The sequence below is a fragment of the Salmo trutta genome, chromosome 1 (assembly GCF_901001165.1).
Source record: "Salmo trutta chromosome 1, fSalTru1.1, whole genome shotgun sequence".
NCBI classification, from domain to species: domain Eukaryota; kingdom Metazoa; phylum Chordata; class Actinopteri; order Salmoniformes; family Salmonidae; genus Salmo; species Salmo trutta.
The window spans coordinates 33,009,034-33,027,485 of record NC_042957.1 but is presented as its reverse complement, the minus strand read 5'-3'; the positions used below and the strand labels follow the sequence as shown (position 1 = coordinate 33,027,485).

The following is an 18,452-nucleotide window of genomic DNA, read 5'->3' as shown; positions in this document are numbered from 1 at the left end:
CGATCCTCGCAGTCTATGAATCCTGCTTGCAACAGATCGGAGATACACTCACTGCAGCGACGCTCAGAGATGGGTAGCCTATCTCTTCAATGGGTGGAAACAAAACCTACGTCCTACCAAATATTCAGGTATTTCTGAAGCAAGTGGAACACACAACCAAGTTGAAATGTAAGTTATTTCTTACTCTTAAATCCTTTATTTTGATCTTACACGCTTGAACAGTCTACATTTGAAAGAGGACAATTGCATTGGAATCATGAAAAATATACACACTAAACTATGAAAATATTGCTTATCCTGTGAGGTATTTATATAATACCATGGCCCAGTGGAAGTTTATTTATGTAAACTCTTTTTATAGCGTAAGGATATGTGACTCAGAAGATGGGGGATTGGAACTTGTTGGGGAGTATCTTAGAAGAGGTACATATTCATTCAACCATCGTGGGAAAAATCTGGCTAACCATCCTTTTTATATTCCGGATGCTCGTTCTTGGTGTGGCAGCAGAGGATGTTTGGGATGATGAGCAGAGTGAGTTTGTGTGCAACACGGACCAGCCTGGGTGTAAGAACGTGTGCTACGACGATGCATTCCCCATTTCTCTTATCCGATACTGGGTGTTACAAATCATTTTCGTGTCCTCTCCCTCTCTGGTATACATGGGACATGCACTGTACCGTTTGAGGGCCCTTGAAAAAGAGAGACACAAGAAAAAAGCTTTCTTGAAAGCAGAGCTAGAGGGCGCTGAGCCCATTCATGAGGACAGACAGAGGATAGAGAGGGAGCTGAGGAAGCTGGAGGAACAGAAGAGAGTAAGGAAAGCTCCACTCAGGGGCTCCTTGCTGCGCACATATGTTTTCCATATCTTGACGAGGTCAGTGGTGGAGGTTGGCTTCATAGTGGGACAATATGTACTGTACGGAGTTGGACTGGATCCTTTGTACAAATGTGAGAGATTGCCTTGCCCGAACAGTGTGGATTGCTTTGTGTCCAGACCAACTGAGAAGAACATTTTCATGATCTTCATGCTCGTCATCGCTGGGGTTTCTTTGTTCTTGAACCTCCTCGAGATATTCCACCTGGGAGTGAAGAAAGTCAAGCAAAGTCTGTATGGAAATAAAGGTACAGATGATGAAAGTTTATTAGTTTTCAGGTCCAAGAAAAACTCCATGGTCCAGCAGGTGTGTGTCCTTACAAACTCATCACCCCAAAAGATGATGCAGCTCACTCAGACGGCCTACACAATGGTTCCTAACAGCCAAGTGGATGCTGTCCCCTTGTACCTGCATTCGGTAGCTCCTCACAACGATGGTGGTGGCACCAACGACTCAGAGCAGTACCCCAGACAGACTGAGTTCCAGTCCCTGCGACAGCTGGGGACCGTGGAGCACCACTACACCCTGGACCAGAGGAACCACTCATGCAGCAGTGATGATTCCAACGGACCTAAAGGCTCAGGCCATCCCAGGCACGGCGGAGCACAGCCACGGCCTTCCCTCATGGCTAGCCATATGGAGATACCTGCAGCCTTGTGGAACCAGCTACGCAAACAGAGCCGGGTCAGCGCTCTGCAGGACTACAGTGACATGAGTGATTCACCTGACAGTGGTCACTATCCCACGGGGAGGAAGGCTAGTTTCATGTCCCGGGGACTCTCTCAGACCAACCTGGATAGTCCTTCTGATAGCCCGAACTCCGGGAGTGGGACAGACACAGAGGCCAAGCGTATAGCCCAAGGAGAGAGCCCACCTATGACCCCGCCTCCAGCCAGTGGACGAAGAATGTCAATGGTAAGTAGACCTATTACACGACATTATTTTTAAAATGGAGGATGTATTGTAGGATTCTCATCATGTATTTCTAAGGCTTCGGATTAAAGATTCGGTTCAAATAACTACTGACTAACTCATGTTGCATATTTCAATCTTTCAGAGCATGATTCTGGAACTGTCTTCAATCATGAAAAAGTGAGAACTGGCTGAGGGACCAGAAGCATCTGGGGAACCTGATCACGAAGCAACATTACCCTTCTAATTGCCTAATTGTATTCATAATAACATATGTATTGCGGATGAGCAGTAAGCGCATTAGTATAGTTACACTGAACAAAAATATAAATGCAACACGCAACAATTTCTACGATTTTACTGAGTTACAGTTCATATAAGGACATCAGTCAATTGATATAAATTCATTAGGGCCTAATCAATGGATTTCATATGACTGGGAATACACATATGTATCTGTTGGTCACAGATACTGTACCTTAAAAAAAAAGTAGGAGCGTGGATCAGAAAACCAATCAGTATCTGTTGTGACCACTATTTGCCTCATGCAGCACAACATCTTTTTCGCATAGACTTGATCAGGCTGTTGATTGTGGACTGTGGAATGTTGTCTCCTCTTCAATGGCTGTGCGGATTTGCTGGATATTGACGGGAACTGGAACACGCTGTCGTACACGTTGATCCAGGGTATCCCAAACATGCTCAATGGGTGACATGTCTGGTGAATATGCAGGCCATGGAAGAACTGGAACATTGGTGGTCAGCTTCCAAGAATTGTGTACAGATCCTTGTGATATGGGGCCATGCATTATGCTGAAACATAAGGTGATGGCGGTGGATGAATGGCACGACAATGGGCCTCAGGATCTCATCAAAGTATCGGTAGCTTATGTCTACCCATACCATAACCCCATCACCACCATGGGGCACTCTGTTCACAACGTTGTCATCAGCAAACCACTCACCCACACAAAGCCGTACATGCTGTCTGCCATCTACCCGGTACAGTTGAAACTGGGATTCATCCGTGAAGAGCACACTTCTCCAGCGTGCGAGTGGCCATCAAAGCTGAGCATTTTCCCACTGAAGTCGGTTATGACACCAAACTGCAGTCAGGTCAAGACCCTGGTGAGGAGGACGAGCATGCAGATGAGCTTCCCTGAAACAGTTTCATCAGCTGCCCAGGTGGCTGGTCTCAGATGATCCCACAAGTGAAGAAGCTGGATGTGGAGGTGCTAGGTTGGCATGTTTACACATGGTCTGCGGCTGTGAGGCCTGTTGGACGCACTGCCAAATTCTCCAAAACAACATTGGAGGGGGCTTAAGGGAAGATAAATGAACATTCAATTATCTGGCAACAGCTCTGGTGGACATTCCAGCAATCAGCATGCCAATTGCACGCTCCCTCAAAACTTGAGACATCTGTGGCATTGTGATGTGTGACAAAACATCACATTTTAGAGTGGCCTTTTATTGTCCCCAGCACAAGGTGCACCTGTGTAATGATCATGCTGTTTAATCAGCATCTTGATATGCCACACCTATCACATATATATGGATTATATGGTTATCGGAGAAATGCTCACTAACAGGGATGTAAACAAATTTGTGCACAACATTATAGAGAAATAAGCTTTTTGTGAATATGGACCATTTTTGGGATCTTTTATTTCAGCTCATGAAACATGGGACACACACTTTGCATGTTGCGTTTATATTTTTGTTCAGTGTATGTTTGCATGGGTAGTTCTAATTTCAAATTTTAGATATGTCACATGCTATCTTTGCAAGAAATATCTGTGGCATCAAATATTTTTTGTCAAAGTGATATGACTGCAAGCTACTTGTAGTGACATTTTGCACACATTAAAATGACATTTGGCTAAAAGACAGTATTCTCATAAGATGAGAATTCAACATTTTGATTGATAATACATGTAAAACATTGTGGGATATGATGATAAACTCCACTATGTACATATTTTATCTCAAAATGTTTTTTTTTGTTTTTTTTAAAGCACTTTGATATTGTTTATCATACAGAACGATGATAAAGTTGGAGATGGAAGTGCTCTTCAAACTTAACAAAATGTGAATTTATTGATGAATATCTTGAAACGTTTTGTAAACCCTGCAATGGATGCTTTAAAAAAATGGATTACAATATCTGCAACACTTGTCAACTTTCTTGATATCGTTGAGAAATCTATAACCTGTTTGCTTGCACATAATGTTTTTCTGGGATCTGATGTACAACTATTAAAATGCAAACATGTACAGTCACATCCAACATTATTGGCACCCTTGATAAAGATGGTAAAAAAAGACTATAAAATATATAATACCAATACTGAGCTATATTGTATGCTGAAGAGAATTTGAATATTATTTTATTGTATGCTAATACATGTGCTCAGAGAACAATATTTCGTTTAACAAGTAATATGAAAAAAATCTCAAAAAGATGTGTCAAAATTATTGCCACCTGTTTTCAGTATGTTGTGCACCCTCCCCTTGCAAAGATAACATCACTGAGCCTTTTTCTATAATGTTTTATGAAATTGAAAAACACATTGGGAGGGATATTAGACCATTCCTCCATATAGAATATTTCCAGATCCTTGATAGCCTTCGGTCTGTGCTTATGGAATGCCCTGTTCAATTCAAACAGCAGGTTTTCAATGAAGTTTAAGTCCGGAGACTGAGATGCTGATTTTGCGGTGTGTTTGGGGTGATTGTCTTGCTGGAAGATCCACTTGTGACCAAGTTTCAGTGTCCTGGCAGAGGCAACCAGGTTTTTGTCTAAAATGCCCTTGTACTTGGTAGAGCTCATGATGCCGTGGACCTTAAACAAGGGCCCCAGTACCAGTGGAAGCAAAACAGCCCCATAACATCAAATATTCGCCACCATATTTTACAGTAGGTATGGCGTATTTTCTGCATATGCATCCTTCTTTCGAGGCCAAACCGATCACACAGAGCTTTATTTTAATCTCATCTGACCATAGCACCTGGTTCCAATCCAAGTGCCAATGCCATTTAGCAAACTTCAGGTGTTTACAATTGTTGGTTGCTCACAATACAGGCTTTGTTTTATGGAAACCATTCCAAATAGCCTTTTGGCATGGAGGTGGCGTCTAATTTTATATTTAGAGACTTGGTGACCCCAAGATGCGACCAAGTTCTGTAACTCTCCCAACTGTGGCTCTTGGACTTTTCTTTGCCTCCCAAACCATCTTTCTCACTGTGCATGGGGACAAGAAACGCTTGTGTTCTCTTCTTATGCGATTATATTACACCTTATTTCAAATCTGATATTATTTTAATCAGATAATCTATATAATACCTTTGATTAATTTACAATCACACCTTAAAAGTACAGATTATGATTTAGTGAAAGAATATGACCAAGTAAACAATATTTATTTGCATTTGCAGATATAAAGAAAATGACAAAAATAATGTACATGATATGTTTCTTTATTTCATAAACAGAAATGGTGTCTAGACAAAAATGTCATTTATATAACACTAGCAATTGAAACGAATGAAAATGGGGTTTACACAACACCGTATTTACAATGGTTATTAAGTCATTTTAATTCATTAGGGCTGTGTAGCATTTGAAAATGAACAAGGTAAGTAGAGAATAAGCAAATAACAGTTATTTCAAATGGACAATATTAACACAAAACAGTCTTCTAGAAAAACGAGAGAGAAAACAACTTTGTGACTACAAGCTTAAGAGTTATTACATCAAAAAACGATGCACCAAAATCTACTAATACAATAATCCATATAATCTGTGTAAAAAGCATGTAAAAAAAACCCCACCTGATGCAGTTTGCTGATACAGTCATTGACCAATTATGAGAGGTATGAAGGATTTCACAGGTAGATAAGTGTGAGAAAGTCCGCACTGGTGGTTACTCAGAAATGGGGGGCGTAGGCCCCTGCATACACTCACGTCACTTGAATGTGAACTATGGCCTCTGCAAGTTCTAAGGCAAAAATCGGAGGTGCACTTGTATCCATGTATCTCTGAAACATCCCCAGCTGAATGAAAAGACAAGTTGAGGAAACACATCGTTTTCTGTTTACAAATGTAAAAGCACGAAACATCAGTCCAATTTTAACCTACCAATTTCTATATACATGGCAAATTGAATAAACACACCTTTTTGTAAACATATTTAACTTTTCTTTTACTCCTAAAATGGTCTCAGCCTGTGCATGTAATCAGGATACCAGTATACTGTATTATAAAGTTGAGCAGTTTGTGAAAAAGGCAAGTTTTGTTCATCTTTTCAAAACAACAACCTTTGGAGTTGGAGAGACAGTGTTTCTTTCACAGAAGCAGCACAGAAAAACTAAAACAAACTAAAGTTCAACTAAACGACAAAATAACACAGCACAAAAGTGTTTTAAAAAGATAATGCATTCAATGCACCTAGCTTTACAACAAATATCCACCAACTAATAACCAAAGCCAGTTAACAAATCAAATTACATGGATTTTTTGTTGTTGTTGTTGTGTGTTTGGCTTGTAAAAAAACTGCAGAGGTAAAGAACTTGAGGGAAATCCAACTAATAACTAAACGTATTACCAAAACATAATTCAATTATTCATATTTGTACTCCAATGTACTGTGTACTCTATGCAGTCTCTTGATGGGGTAGATCTGTATCGGGCCAAGCTCATTACACAGTATTTGCATTGGTAGAAATAAGCTTCGGGAATATAAAACCAGAGTTTAAAGCTATACTTTCACACACTCAAAGCAAAGCCAAAAACATCAAAGCAAAACAAAACCAGCTAAAGTTACAAAGGTCTGCTCCAAATTCAGAAATGGAGAAATAAAACACTTGGCACCCTGAGACGATATACAAAGAGCAATGACTGGTCCTGGTTAAAGTTAACCAGACGATTCACTGTGTGATTGAGATGATGACACAACAAGCTTATTTCACCTGGAATGCTTGGGGGGGGGGGGGGGGGGGGGGGGGGGGGGTGACCGTTGAGATGGCCGTGCTCTAATTTCAACCACTGGCCACCATAGTAACACCACACACAGCATATCAAGCATGGAGTAGCTCTCTCAAGGCTAGAGGGCTAAGAGGTATGGACTGGACTGTCATATGACTGGAGGGAGGTGCTGCTTTAAAAACTCTTCATGTATCTGCATCCACCAACCAGCCTTTACATGAATCCAGGGGCTCTCTTGGTAGAGCAAAAAAAAACAATGAGGAATTAGAAATGTTACGTACAGTAGCCTACACACCAGAAATATGCTTGGCACTCATCGCTATCCAAAGAACATCAACAGTAATCATAATAGCATTATAAGGACATCTAAAAACAGATAGAAGGATATCTATTGGTCTAGCTTTGATGGAGGACAATATAAACTCGATGCATTTCAATACATTTCCCCCAAATTTGACATTTGTCAAAGTGTAGCCTAATGAGTGTGCTTTTCTGGTGGAACGTCATGCTTTTCACTTTTACTTCAAAAACGAGTAAGAAAAAGTCGGAATTGCATATGGTTTACACAAATGTCCACTTGAATCCATCTATCTTTAGTTCTCTGTTTTGTATCTGACAACGGGGATGAATACTGTTCCACTTCAGTGATAGCATACGAATCAGAGCAAAGTGGGAAAAGAACCTCGCAAACAACAACTTCAACAGGCAATCTAGACTGGAGCCTTTAAGCAAGGATGCCGTTACGACATGCATTGTGTGTGCATGCGTGTGTGTGTATGTATTCATATTTGTGCGTATGCTTGTGGTTCTCTGTGTGAGACTGTATATGAGTCTAGCTACAACCTTAGGGAAAATGAGGTGTATGGTCAAATAATCAGACTAGCAAACACACTGTAAAAACACAGAGCACTCAAATACCAAAAGGGTTGTTCTCAGTCAGGACTGATTGGAGAACAACATAACTGTGTCCAACAGGGGGCAGCAGAGTAACGCCAAGGGGAATTTGCAGACTCCTCCATATACACAGTTGTATTATCGCTCTTTCCGACAAACTGTATAGCTTTTCGTCCTGAATTAAGTTAAAGTTATGAGCAAAGCTTTATATTCCAATTGAATTCACTCCTCTTCCTAGGTTATGGCTCTATTTTCTTATATTCTGTATTTTCAAGCACATCTCTGACTGTTGAACAGATAAGAAAAGTATTTCTGTATATTTACATTATAAATGTAAATGAAATGTACATTATAAATGTAAATATGGTTAATCAACAAAAGACAGAGTAAATCATTTAGCTGAGGACTATCGTTAGAAGCAAACGTAAGCTAGACAAACTAACTAGGTAAAATATACAGGGGCATGCGTTCACATCACAGAATATGATGTTTTTAACAAATGTACAACCAGGGCAAAAATGTTACTATATCATATGATTGTTACTCAATCAGTTTTATGATGACACACACAGTGCTCTCACATGAACTGAAGTCTCAATTAGCTTATTCAATTCTTAAAGAATTACAAATATAAGACGTGAACAATCAATATTATGTCAGCTTCCTTTTAGTTAATAACCCTGTTTACTGTAGTTTTTAAAAATGTAATGTCTTCATAGAGATATTTATATCAATATTAACATTCAATACGTTTTTTTTTCATTTAAGTGCCAATTCAAGTGTTTCGGTATCAGACGTTTTCAGGGTTCTGAACCAGACATAAACCCTCTATGAAGTGCTATTTTAACTAGTTATAACTGAGCATCTGGTGCTGGAAGGAAAGAGCCTGAATTGAGGCCAGATTTATTGGAGAAAGTATCCTTGGTAAATATAATATAATTTTTTTTTTTTTTTTTTTTGCAGACAGAATAGCTATCCCTCAGCTTGGGAAGATGTCTACTCACACATTCCTTGACAACATTGAAACATAACAGAAATCCAAAGGGTGTCTGTGAGACTTTCCCCCGTCATACATATAGCATCTTTAAATACTGATAAGAAGAAATAAAGCTTCCTCAAAAACACAACAAGCTGAAACTCATTTTCACATTTAAAGTGGTGTCAAAGTTTGAATGGATGTGGCTTGAGCCACTGGTTAATAACATACTTACACTGTCCTCGCCAGCAACATCCAATTTTCATGCAAGGGGCTCTGAAATGAATGTACGCGTGTGTGCGTGTTTGTGTGTGCGTGTCTGAGTGTGTGTGTCAAGCTGATTTCCTGAGTTTAAGAACACCCACCCTTTATGGGGAATTTTCCTTTGGGCAGGAAACAGCAAAGCGAATATTTTCCCTTAGCAAAAACCCCAGTGAAAAGAAACGTCTAAGCCTCTACTTGTATAATATTACTGTGACAGTCACCATGCTCCATACTATATACATTATACGTTCTGCCCAAGCAAGCACTTGAAAGTTATCATTACAACATCCAAATACAATGGTATTGCTGATGTGTGGGAACCAGGACTGGGGTCAATTCCATTTCAATTCCAGTTCGTTCAGAACGTAAACCAAACCGCAATTCCAATTTCCCATTGTCCTCATCGAAAAGCCTTCAAGAGAGTTGGAATTCAGTGTACTTCCTGAATTGACTGGAATTGAAATGGAATTGACCCCAGCCCTGGTGGGAACATAGCTATTTAACCACCTGTCAAATCGTTTGTTTTTCTCTTTCGTTTCAGTGCTGCGGAAGGCAAAGGAGGAATGTTTCGGTACTGTCCGTACACGTCGTTTTGCTGTACAGAAAATGCAAATGAGTGAAGCAGAAGACATTTTTTGCATATGAACATTTACAGTCTAACTGCTTCATAAATCTCTCACGTACAGAAGCTGTGTTCTTATTTTCATGAATCATATTGAACATTCAGAAGATTTCTTCCTGAGTTTGAATTGCCGTGACCAAGGGCCACCGAGAGAGAGTGAGCGAATAAGCGAGAGAGAGAGAGAGAGAGAGAGAGAGAGAGAGAGATAACACAGAGAGCGAAAGTGTTAAGAGGTAGAAATAGATTGATAGAAAATAGCCGGAGTAGGAGAGCGATCGGGAGAGAGACATAGAGAGAGAGAGAGAGAAACAGAGAGAGGAGAGAGACGGAGATAGAAACTGTAGGTTGATCCGAGAGACAAAGAGAGCTGTTGTTAGGTCCATTGAGGTTTGTATTGAAGATGTGATCTTCGCCCGTCCCTGTGAGTAGACTGTAATACATGGATAAAGAACACTGTGGAGATCGCTGCCTGCCCGGTCACGGTGTAGCACCATTGTAAGAGGAGTATTGTGTGAGAAGTTCCCACTCTGTCATGGTTACAGAGAGGAGAATACCCGGAGAACAGTATTGCTGCTCTTAAGACAACTGTAGTGTCAACCTTTAAAAAGACAACCAAAAAGACATACAAACAAAAAAACTTGTTCAAAGAACACTGGCCAAGGCTGACCATCTCAACAACCCCGAGAAAGGGGTTTGTTAGAAGAAAATCAAAACTAAACATGAAATAATAAGAACACAGATATTAAAACCACCGTTTGCTAAGCACAGTCCTTTCTCGGCTGTTCGTCAGTTGTACATTTATCAGTCATTTCCTGGCAGAAGTCTACCGTCACTGTCTGATTGGACTGTTCATTGAATGAGAGTCCCGCCTCCATGTATAACCTCGTCTCCTGGCCTTCCGCCTCGTTGCTGCCCGCCCCCGCGTCAGCCCCATTCCCCATGACCACCGAGTCAGGCTCGCTCTCTGAGGGCCCGGGGGACTTGAGGAAGCTGGGCTCCGGGGTGGCTGAGCCGGAGCGGGTGGTGAGGTCAATGCTGTTGGAGGCGGCATTGCCGGCAATGTCGGTGGTGTTGGTGCCGGGCTTCAGGACCGGGCAGTAGTGGTTCAGGGACTGGACCTGCTCGGGGCTCAGCTGCACGTCCCTGCACACTTCCTGGGACAGACAGGAGAAGTTCTCCCACAGCTCACCCATGCACTCCTTCAGCTGGTTCCTCTCCGTCAGCAGCTTGTCCTTCTCGTTCACCTGGTGGACACACAAGGAAATATTGGGACTAGTGTCACGAGCTGTGGTCTGACAAGGAGCAAAGAGACATGCAGCGCATACTGTGATGCCCTTTGACACTGCAGCTGCACAGTTGACGTTCTATAACCGCTTCACACTACCTGTAGCAGCAGCGCGACATAGATACATTACTACACGCCATTCACCTCTTCGTATCAACATAAAAGAGTTCACATGACCTAGCTTTGTTGCTTGCTCACTGAGCTTATATTAAACAATGCATGCTTTTGATAAGGTTTGTGATGAGCGAGCATTCCCAGGATGCTGTGTGCACTGAGGGTAACACGGGACCAGGTGGTGGAAAGCGGTTTGAGATGATGAAATTGTTCTCATATCCTAGGACGCTGCCGGGCGACATCAAGGGGAAGGACTGTCAGTCCACTGTGGAGTGTAAAGCACTCGTGTGTGTGTGTGTGTGTGTGTGTATATGTGTGTGCGGCTGACACACACAACACATCAAAGGCCCGCAGCTCCACCCCCATCACGGAACAAAAGCACACTGGCTGCCTGAGAGACCACCTGCCGCGACGCCACGGAAACGTGGGGGGCGAGGATGTAGGAAGAGAGACATACTCTTGATATTGTTCCCCCTCCGCACATTGCTGTACTTTGACAGCTTGGCAGCTGGAGGACAGTCGGCCGGCGTGAAAGTGCTGACACGGTGTTGATGTAATTAATATCACTCTATCCCAAGGTAATGCTCGTCGCACTGTCAACACATTTTTCCTTTTTTCATGTATTTTTATGTAACTAGGCAAGTCAGATAAGAACAAGTTCTTATTTTACAATGACGGCCTACCCCCAGTCAAATCCGACCCTAACCCGGACGACGCTGGGCCAATTGTGCGCCGCCTTATGGGACTCCCGATCACGGACCAGTTTTGAGACAGCCCGGGATTTAACCAGGGTCTGTAGTGACGCCTCTAGCACTGAGATGCAGTGCCTTTAGACCGCTGCGCCACTCGGGAGCCAACAGTTATCATTAGTCCAGGGAGAGAACGGTACTATATAGACGTCACATGGTTCTACTACTTTACATGCCAGCAGGTCCACACACTATGTGCTGTAGTACTGTATGCGCCAGAGGAGGCTGGTGGAAGGAGCTGTAGAAGGACGGGCTCGTTGTAATGGCTGGAATGGAATGAACGGAACGGTATCTAACACATCGAACGTATACAAACCACATGTTTGACTCCATTCATTTCATTCCAGCCATTACAACGAGCCCGTCCTCCTATTGCTCCTCCCACCAGCCTCCTCTGGTGCGCACAGTATATCTATGAGAGAGACATGGCAAGAGACACACTCACCAATTTTCTGATCTCGCACTCCAGGTTCATGATACAGTCAAGCTTCCTCTTGCGACAGCGCTGCGCCGCGATGCGGTTCTTACTCCGCCGCCGGACGTCATGGATGAACTCCAGCTGCTCTGAGGTCAGTTTGTGCATTTTTACCATCATTTGGAAGTCGTTCCGTGGAAGATTTGTGATTTGATCTACGGGGAAAGGAAGCTTAACCTGCAAAACAAGAAATGACAAATGACTTTTCACATCCGACGTGATACAGCGTTCACTTTGGAATTGAATACGGAATGAACATGAACGTGAATGAAACCTTGCTGATTAGACTTTTATGCACATGTCAAAAAAACGGTCAGCCACATTTTACCACAAGATGGTGCCAGAGTGCCGCCAGGACCAGAAATAGAGAACGTGACTTACATACAAAGCCTTCAGCACTCTCTCTCTCTCAACCTGAAATATTGAACATCGTGTAACCTATTCTCGGGCAGAGGGGGGACAACGTGATCCAAGAAATGAGTGTCTCGCCATCTGTCCCTGCTAGCTTGGAGAGGTGCCAGCGTGACAGATCGAGGAGGGACAGGCAGGGACTTGTCACCCCCCCATCCATAATGGTGTCAGGTGATATCTGTAGGGCATGATATGTAACGTCTATACTAGGGGTAGGCAACTAGATTCAGCCACGGGACGTTTTTTTTGTCGGAGAGGATGGTTGGATGAACGGAACATAACTATAATCATTTGTACACTGCAAATTGACCCCCAACTAAGCCCAAAAATAGATTGTATTTGACAATAACAATCATTTCATTACGTTGAATAACATTGAGACACGATCACGTGTCTCTTTTTCTATTCATGGGAATACTTGGGAACAGATTTCCTGAATTTAACACGTTTGTTGCTGAATTCCTGGTGATTTGACAGTCTTTTTTGACCCAAAACACTACAAACTTTAAGGGAGGGAGGCAAACAAATATAATCTTGCAGGCCAGATCTATACTATCAACCTACAATAGTCCACAGGCACTGCAGAACAAAAGAAACACGCAAAGCCATACTTTCTTTGACACCTTCAGTCACATAGTGCAACACTAATCCGGAGAAAAATCATTGGCAATAAAATACAGATAATTGCAAAATCACAATACATTATTTCCATGGATTTGCTGCCAATATCCACGAGGGTGTGATATTTTTTCCTCCCACAAAACATCTATAGATTGCCTGATTCTTTCTGTTCCCTTAGGTGCTGACAAACCTTCTGATACCGACATATCCCAGTGGTGCCTCACAGCACCAGGGAGCCGTAGCAGAGTAGCTGGGGGGGGGGGGGGGGAGAAGTAAGGAGAGAAAGAAACAGGATGGCAGAGAGAGAGAGAGGCGAGGAGGAATAACAAAGAGCCGGGGGAAGACAGCCAGAGAGCTTTTGCCAAGATGAGATGAGCTGCTGCTCTCTTCCGCTCTGCTCTCTCTCCCCGCGGCTGCCTCTCTGGAGCACGTCGAGAACAAAGTCAAACGCCGAGGAGGGATAGGAGGGAGGGAGGGGTGAGGAGAAACGTCTCCCCGTTCTCTCTGTACCTGGCTGCTGAACCAGGGCCAGATGGAGAATCCAAAAGCCCCTCGTGACTGCAAACTGAGCCCCACCAAAACAGAAGACTTGAGGACAATGGACTGGGCTGGAGCCTGCTTACACTCCCTCAAGCTACTACTACACACACACACACACACACACACACACACACACACACACACACACACACACACACACACACACACACACACACACACACACACACACACACACACACACACACACACACACACACCCCACAGTGAGCCGAGATATACGGCATCACCTGGGGTAAGTGCTGCACTTCAAGGGACAAAAGCAAGGTACCTATTCCCGAGCACATCGAAATCACTCTCCATTGAAGAGCAAATCTAGATGTCAATTTATCCCGGAGAGACAGGCTTGAATTTCCTCATTAGAAGCCCTCAGTCCTCCGAGCCGTTGAGCCTACTTCTCATCTGGCCGCTGCATGCAGACACATGAATAAATAATGGTAGGAGATTTCAAGGCCACACTAGGCCCTGCAGGCTCCCTCCCACTACCAGCCAGGGTATGACAGTAGCTACAGAGAGAATGAAGGCAGGAAGAGAGGGAGGGCAATGGAACACATCCACATCCTGCCTGCTCTATGTGATCTAAAAACAAACAGAAGATGACTCTGCCGGTGATGATGGCCCCATTAAGCGCCATCTAATAACCACTAGTTATAGAGGTCGATGGAGTGACCAGACAGATGTACTGATGAGGGGGGCTCTTTCCCTGAGACAGGCTGGGAGAGGGAGGAGATGTACAGATACCTCTCCACAGCGAGCGACCTTGTAATGTTCTTTTCTTTTTTCTTCCCGGCAGTGGCGTTCGGCACGCTGAAGGGGTATCTAGGATATATTTAGTGGCGCCACCAGGAGAATCAGTCCAGCAGCAGCTCTGACGGCAGTCATAAATTCAGACCCAATGTGTTCTGGATTCTCACTAACTTTATTTTTCCTCCCTTCCCCCTTCTGTCTTTCCTTCCTCTCCTCTTTCCCCTCTATTCTCCCCAGACTCAATCTTTCTCTGGGTCACTATGCTGCAAATAGGTCCAGAGTGAAAAGTAGGGCTTATCTGTTACCCGGGCGGCACTGTTTGTGCAGTGCCTCTTTACCCTACTTCCCTCTCCCCTCAGACACACAGAGAGAGGCTGGGCATCTGGCTGCCTGCAGGTCCAGACTTGGGCCGAGCCTTAGGAGTCAGATGGTGGGGCGGCCCGACGATGACGGCTAACGCCTGGGGTCAGTGGGTTCTGTACAGCCTGACTGCCAGTCCTAATCTGTAGGTTTGGTGACTCACGTTGAACCCTGGGAGGGAGTTTAACACTGCAGCGTACTGTGCAAGAGAGAGGCATGCAAAGCCACCTACTACTGTGTTCCTTCCTAGCTATTGACACAAGCCCTGAGGCAATAAATACAGATGTAGGATCTTAATTTGATCACTCTTTTGTTGCTGAGAATTTGAAAATGCTAATTTGTAGTGTATTCAAGATTTAAAAAGGCTTCTAAAGTTTGTAATTTCCACTTTAAAATGTCAGACCTGATTTCCCCTAACACATTTTTTTTATCAACCCCTACAAAAAATGTCCATTAATTATAATGTACATAATAATCCACATTTCCTGGCTCAAATTAAGATCCTACATCTGTACTTCCAATTTTCAGAGCAATTTTTACTGAAAAGTGAAGCAATTGACTAAAATGGTCACGCACTGTGAATTGTTTTTCAGGTCTAACCGTCTCCCACTAGCTATTCCTGATTTCTATAGCGCTGCTATTGTGACTGTGGCTCTGTCTCTGCATCAAAAAGAGACCTTAATCTGGTGAGTACGATAAACATGAAATGTGAACACTAGCGTCTTTCTATGTTGATTATATACTACGTGCTCCCAGTTACACAGTGATAAATCACTTGTTGGTTTATAATGTGATTACAGAGCATTATGCATCCTATGAAGATCTGGGAGAAGATCATGTTGTTACAGAACTCTGTTTAGTATCGTATTGCTTTTTCTACCATAAACAAACGCTGTTGCCGGAACCCCCTATGGGAGACGAGTTAGAGAGGCTCTGTGGTGAAGAGATGGGCTGTGTGTCTGTGGGTACTGTTACTGCAGGATGCCAGGTCCCAGGGGATGGAAGGCAAAGTGGCAGCACCCCAGCTGGCTTTAAAGCTGACACAGAGCCTGTTGGATCTCAGCTGCCAGCCCCAGCATCCCACCGTTCCCCATTGGGCACAACAACAGCCTGACTCTGTCTGCACACAAGACAAATAACGAAACCTACCAAAAAAGAAATCAAAAAGGCTGCACCAAATCAGTATAATGTGGTTTACACTGTATGCCCCAAATTATTGAGACCACAGATGCATCATAACAAGGGTGGAGCAAGGAGGTTTTAATTATTTTTTTTTTACTGTAGACTATAATAGAAATAACAGAAGTGATATTTAGGTTTGTGCGCTTCCTGTGTCACACGTTCATTCAGGGGTTAACGTTTGGTGGTGGGCGAGATAGGAAACGTTGTGCTGCTAATATACCAACTCTACTTCCCTAACACTCCCACCTCACTCTCAGATCAATATTTGCAGCATACTGTGACCAGACAGTAAGACTGAGCTTAACGCCTACACAGGGAGAGAGATAGCGAGAGAGAGAGAGAGAGAGGGGGGAGAGAAAGAGAGAGAACAAAAGAAAGAAAGAAAGAAAGAGAAGAAGAGAAAAAGAAGGAAAAAGAGAGAAAAAGAGAGAAAAAGGTCTCAGCTCTTTAATTCTCCTTTATCACTGTGAATTCCATCTCCTTTATCACTGTGAATTCCATCTCCTTTATCACTGTGAATTCCATCTCCTTTATCACTGTGAATTCCATCTCTGCTTCCTCCTCTGTGGGTGTAGAGTGCAAAAACATCAGCTGGTGGTGGTGTACTGGGTTCCGTATTCACAAAGCGTGCTGATCTAGGATCAGCTCCCCACTGTCCACATAATTGTATTCATTATGATCTGAAAAGGCAAAACTGATCGTAGATCAGCACTCACTCCTCTGAGACTCTTTATGAATCCGGGCCATGGTCAAAGTTACAGAGGGGCCTCTCCTGACGCTATTGACTGATTCACTATGTATGATGTTGTCCAGCTGGGAAGCAGTAGAAATACAGTTAAGGTGTAAAATTGTGGCAATTAAAAAGTTAGCCCAGAGTAGTGTAGTGTCTGCTATGTGTGAGGGTGTTGCTAATGTGGCTACCAGATGTGGGCTCGTATGCAACTCCCTCTAACCTCAGTTCTGGGAGCAGCCAGGAGACCTTGTTTGACTCGGACTACCTTGAATGACTATTGCCTCCCTCTGCCAGACTAGCCTCCAGTTTAACAACTTCCTTCCCTGTCAGAATTCATTGTTCCCAGCGCTGGGGCTGCAGCTATTTTCAACAACAGCAGCGTTGGGCGCTTGCCTGGCTAGCTCTCCCTGAGTGGGGCCCGGTCTGCCTGTCATTTGCTCTGCAAATACACAGAGGGAGAGGCATGGCAGAGCCCTCCCTGGACGCGAGCTGTGTTTGTTTGTACAGCCGACTCACTGGGGGGAATAAGGAAAAGAGGGCCCCGGGAAGCATGAGGTAGCAGTTTTGTTGCCAGATAAAGCTGGAGGAAAAAGCACGGCGGGATTTGGCCCCACGCTGAGGCTCCTTATGTAAATGCTCTCCTACGCGTCCATCCATAAGAACATGTAATAAACCAAACAGCACTACTGAGAGAGGTTCTCTCACACACAGCAGCATCTGAGACCAAGCAGAGTCAGCCAACCTCATTCATAATCCATCTTATCAGCAGCATCTGAGACCAGGCACAGCCAGCCAGCCTCATTCATAATCCATCTTATCAGCAGCAGGCAGATATAACTCCATGCGGGTCAATAGAGGTCTGACCAGGGGAGAACGACTGCCCCCTCTCATTGAAGCCACGGAAGTTCAAGGCCGACCGTGGCACTGCAGGCATTGTTAGCAGAAAACAGGATCCCCCCCATTATAGTGAATGGAAGAATGGAAATCTTCATGGTCAATAATTGTGTAAAAAAAAAAATACAAATGAAGACAATCACGGTGCCAATAATTGCTTCTAATACACCAGATGTTTGTCCTTGAAACAATCATTTTTTAATTGCACAAAGAAGAAATTACAAGGATAATTTAGTTGCTAATGGCAGCCTGCAGTACCCCAGGCGGTCTTCAACTTGAGTTACTCCATGAGAGGGGGCAGCACTGAGCTAGCCTGCAACGTCACTTCCTGGAGTAGCTCAAACTGCGCATGTTATGTCTCCATGAGACGCCATCTTATCCGACTTCATTTGGCTTCAATGCGCTATTGAGTCTTCACATAGGAATGAATGGTGTCACGTGATCAGTGACTTTGTCCATTCATATATACAGTCATTGGATCTGACAGTGGATATTGTGCGCTGCTAATCGACTGCCTACAATAGAGTGTAGTGTGTGTTCCATACACTCTTTGACTCGTACAAGATAACAAAGGGAACTGGAAATGTCTGAAGAGTCATTTTGGGGCTGCTTTTCTCTTCCTCGACAGCTCTAACGCTGTAAATTACAATTGTCTATAGTAGAGCACTCAACAGTCCTTCAAACGGCCCATAAATCACTGGGTGTGGGTGCCACTAAGGTAATAATTACACATTACTGCTAGGGCTGTTAATCTCTCTGTTTGTGCACAGAAGAAGTGCCTGACTGGATTCT

At 43.5% G+C, this 18,452-nt stretch overlaps 2 protein-coding genes across 6 annotated transcripts in view; one reads left to right on the top strand and one right to left on the bottom strand.

The window, feature by feature from the left end:
- Window positions 1-351: 351 nt before the first annotated feature.
- LOC115194299 (gap junction alpha-10 protein-like) lies at window positions 352-2,081 on the top strand. Its single transcript, XM_029753920.1, has 2 exons — window positions 352-1,791; window positions 1,934-2,081. The coding sequence occupies exons 1-2, from the start codon at window positions 385-387 to the stop codon at window positions 1,970-1,972; spliced, it is 1,446 nt and encodes a 481-aa protein (XP_029609780.1). The 5' UTR covers window positions 352-384; the 3' UTR covers window positions 1,973-2,081.
- Window positions 2,082-7,379: 5,298 nt separating this feature from the next.
- The window catches only part of LOC115194273 (transcription regulator protein BACH2), a 95,901-nt gene continuing 84,828 nt past the window's right edge, over window positions 7,380-18,452 (bottom strand). For all 5 annotated transcript variants that reach the window (XM_029753895.1, XM_029753883.1, XM_029753903.1 and 2 more), the window contains exons 4-5: window positions 12,125-12,331; window positions 7,380-10,775 (exon numbers count right to left, since the gene is read on the bottom strand). In XM_029753895.1, coding sequence (XP_029609755.1) covers window positions 10,290-10,775; window positions 12,125-12,331 — 693 coding nt within the window. In that variant the 3' untranslated portion in view covers window positions 7,380-10,289. The remainder of the gene's footprint in view (window positions 10,776-12,124; window positions 12,332-18,452) is intronic.

Excerpts from the sequence above, each read along its gene's own strand:
- LOC115194299 (XM_029753920.1), top strand. The coding sequence starts at position 385 with ATGGGGGATTGGAACTTGTTGGGGAGTATCTTAGAAGAGGTACATATT. Across the intron at positions 1,792-1,933 it reads GTGGACGAAGAATGTCAATG|AGCATGATTCTGGAACTGTC; the intron begins GTAAGTAGACCT and ends TCAATCTTTCAG.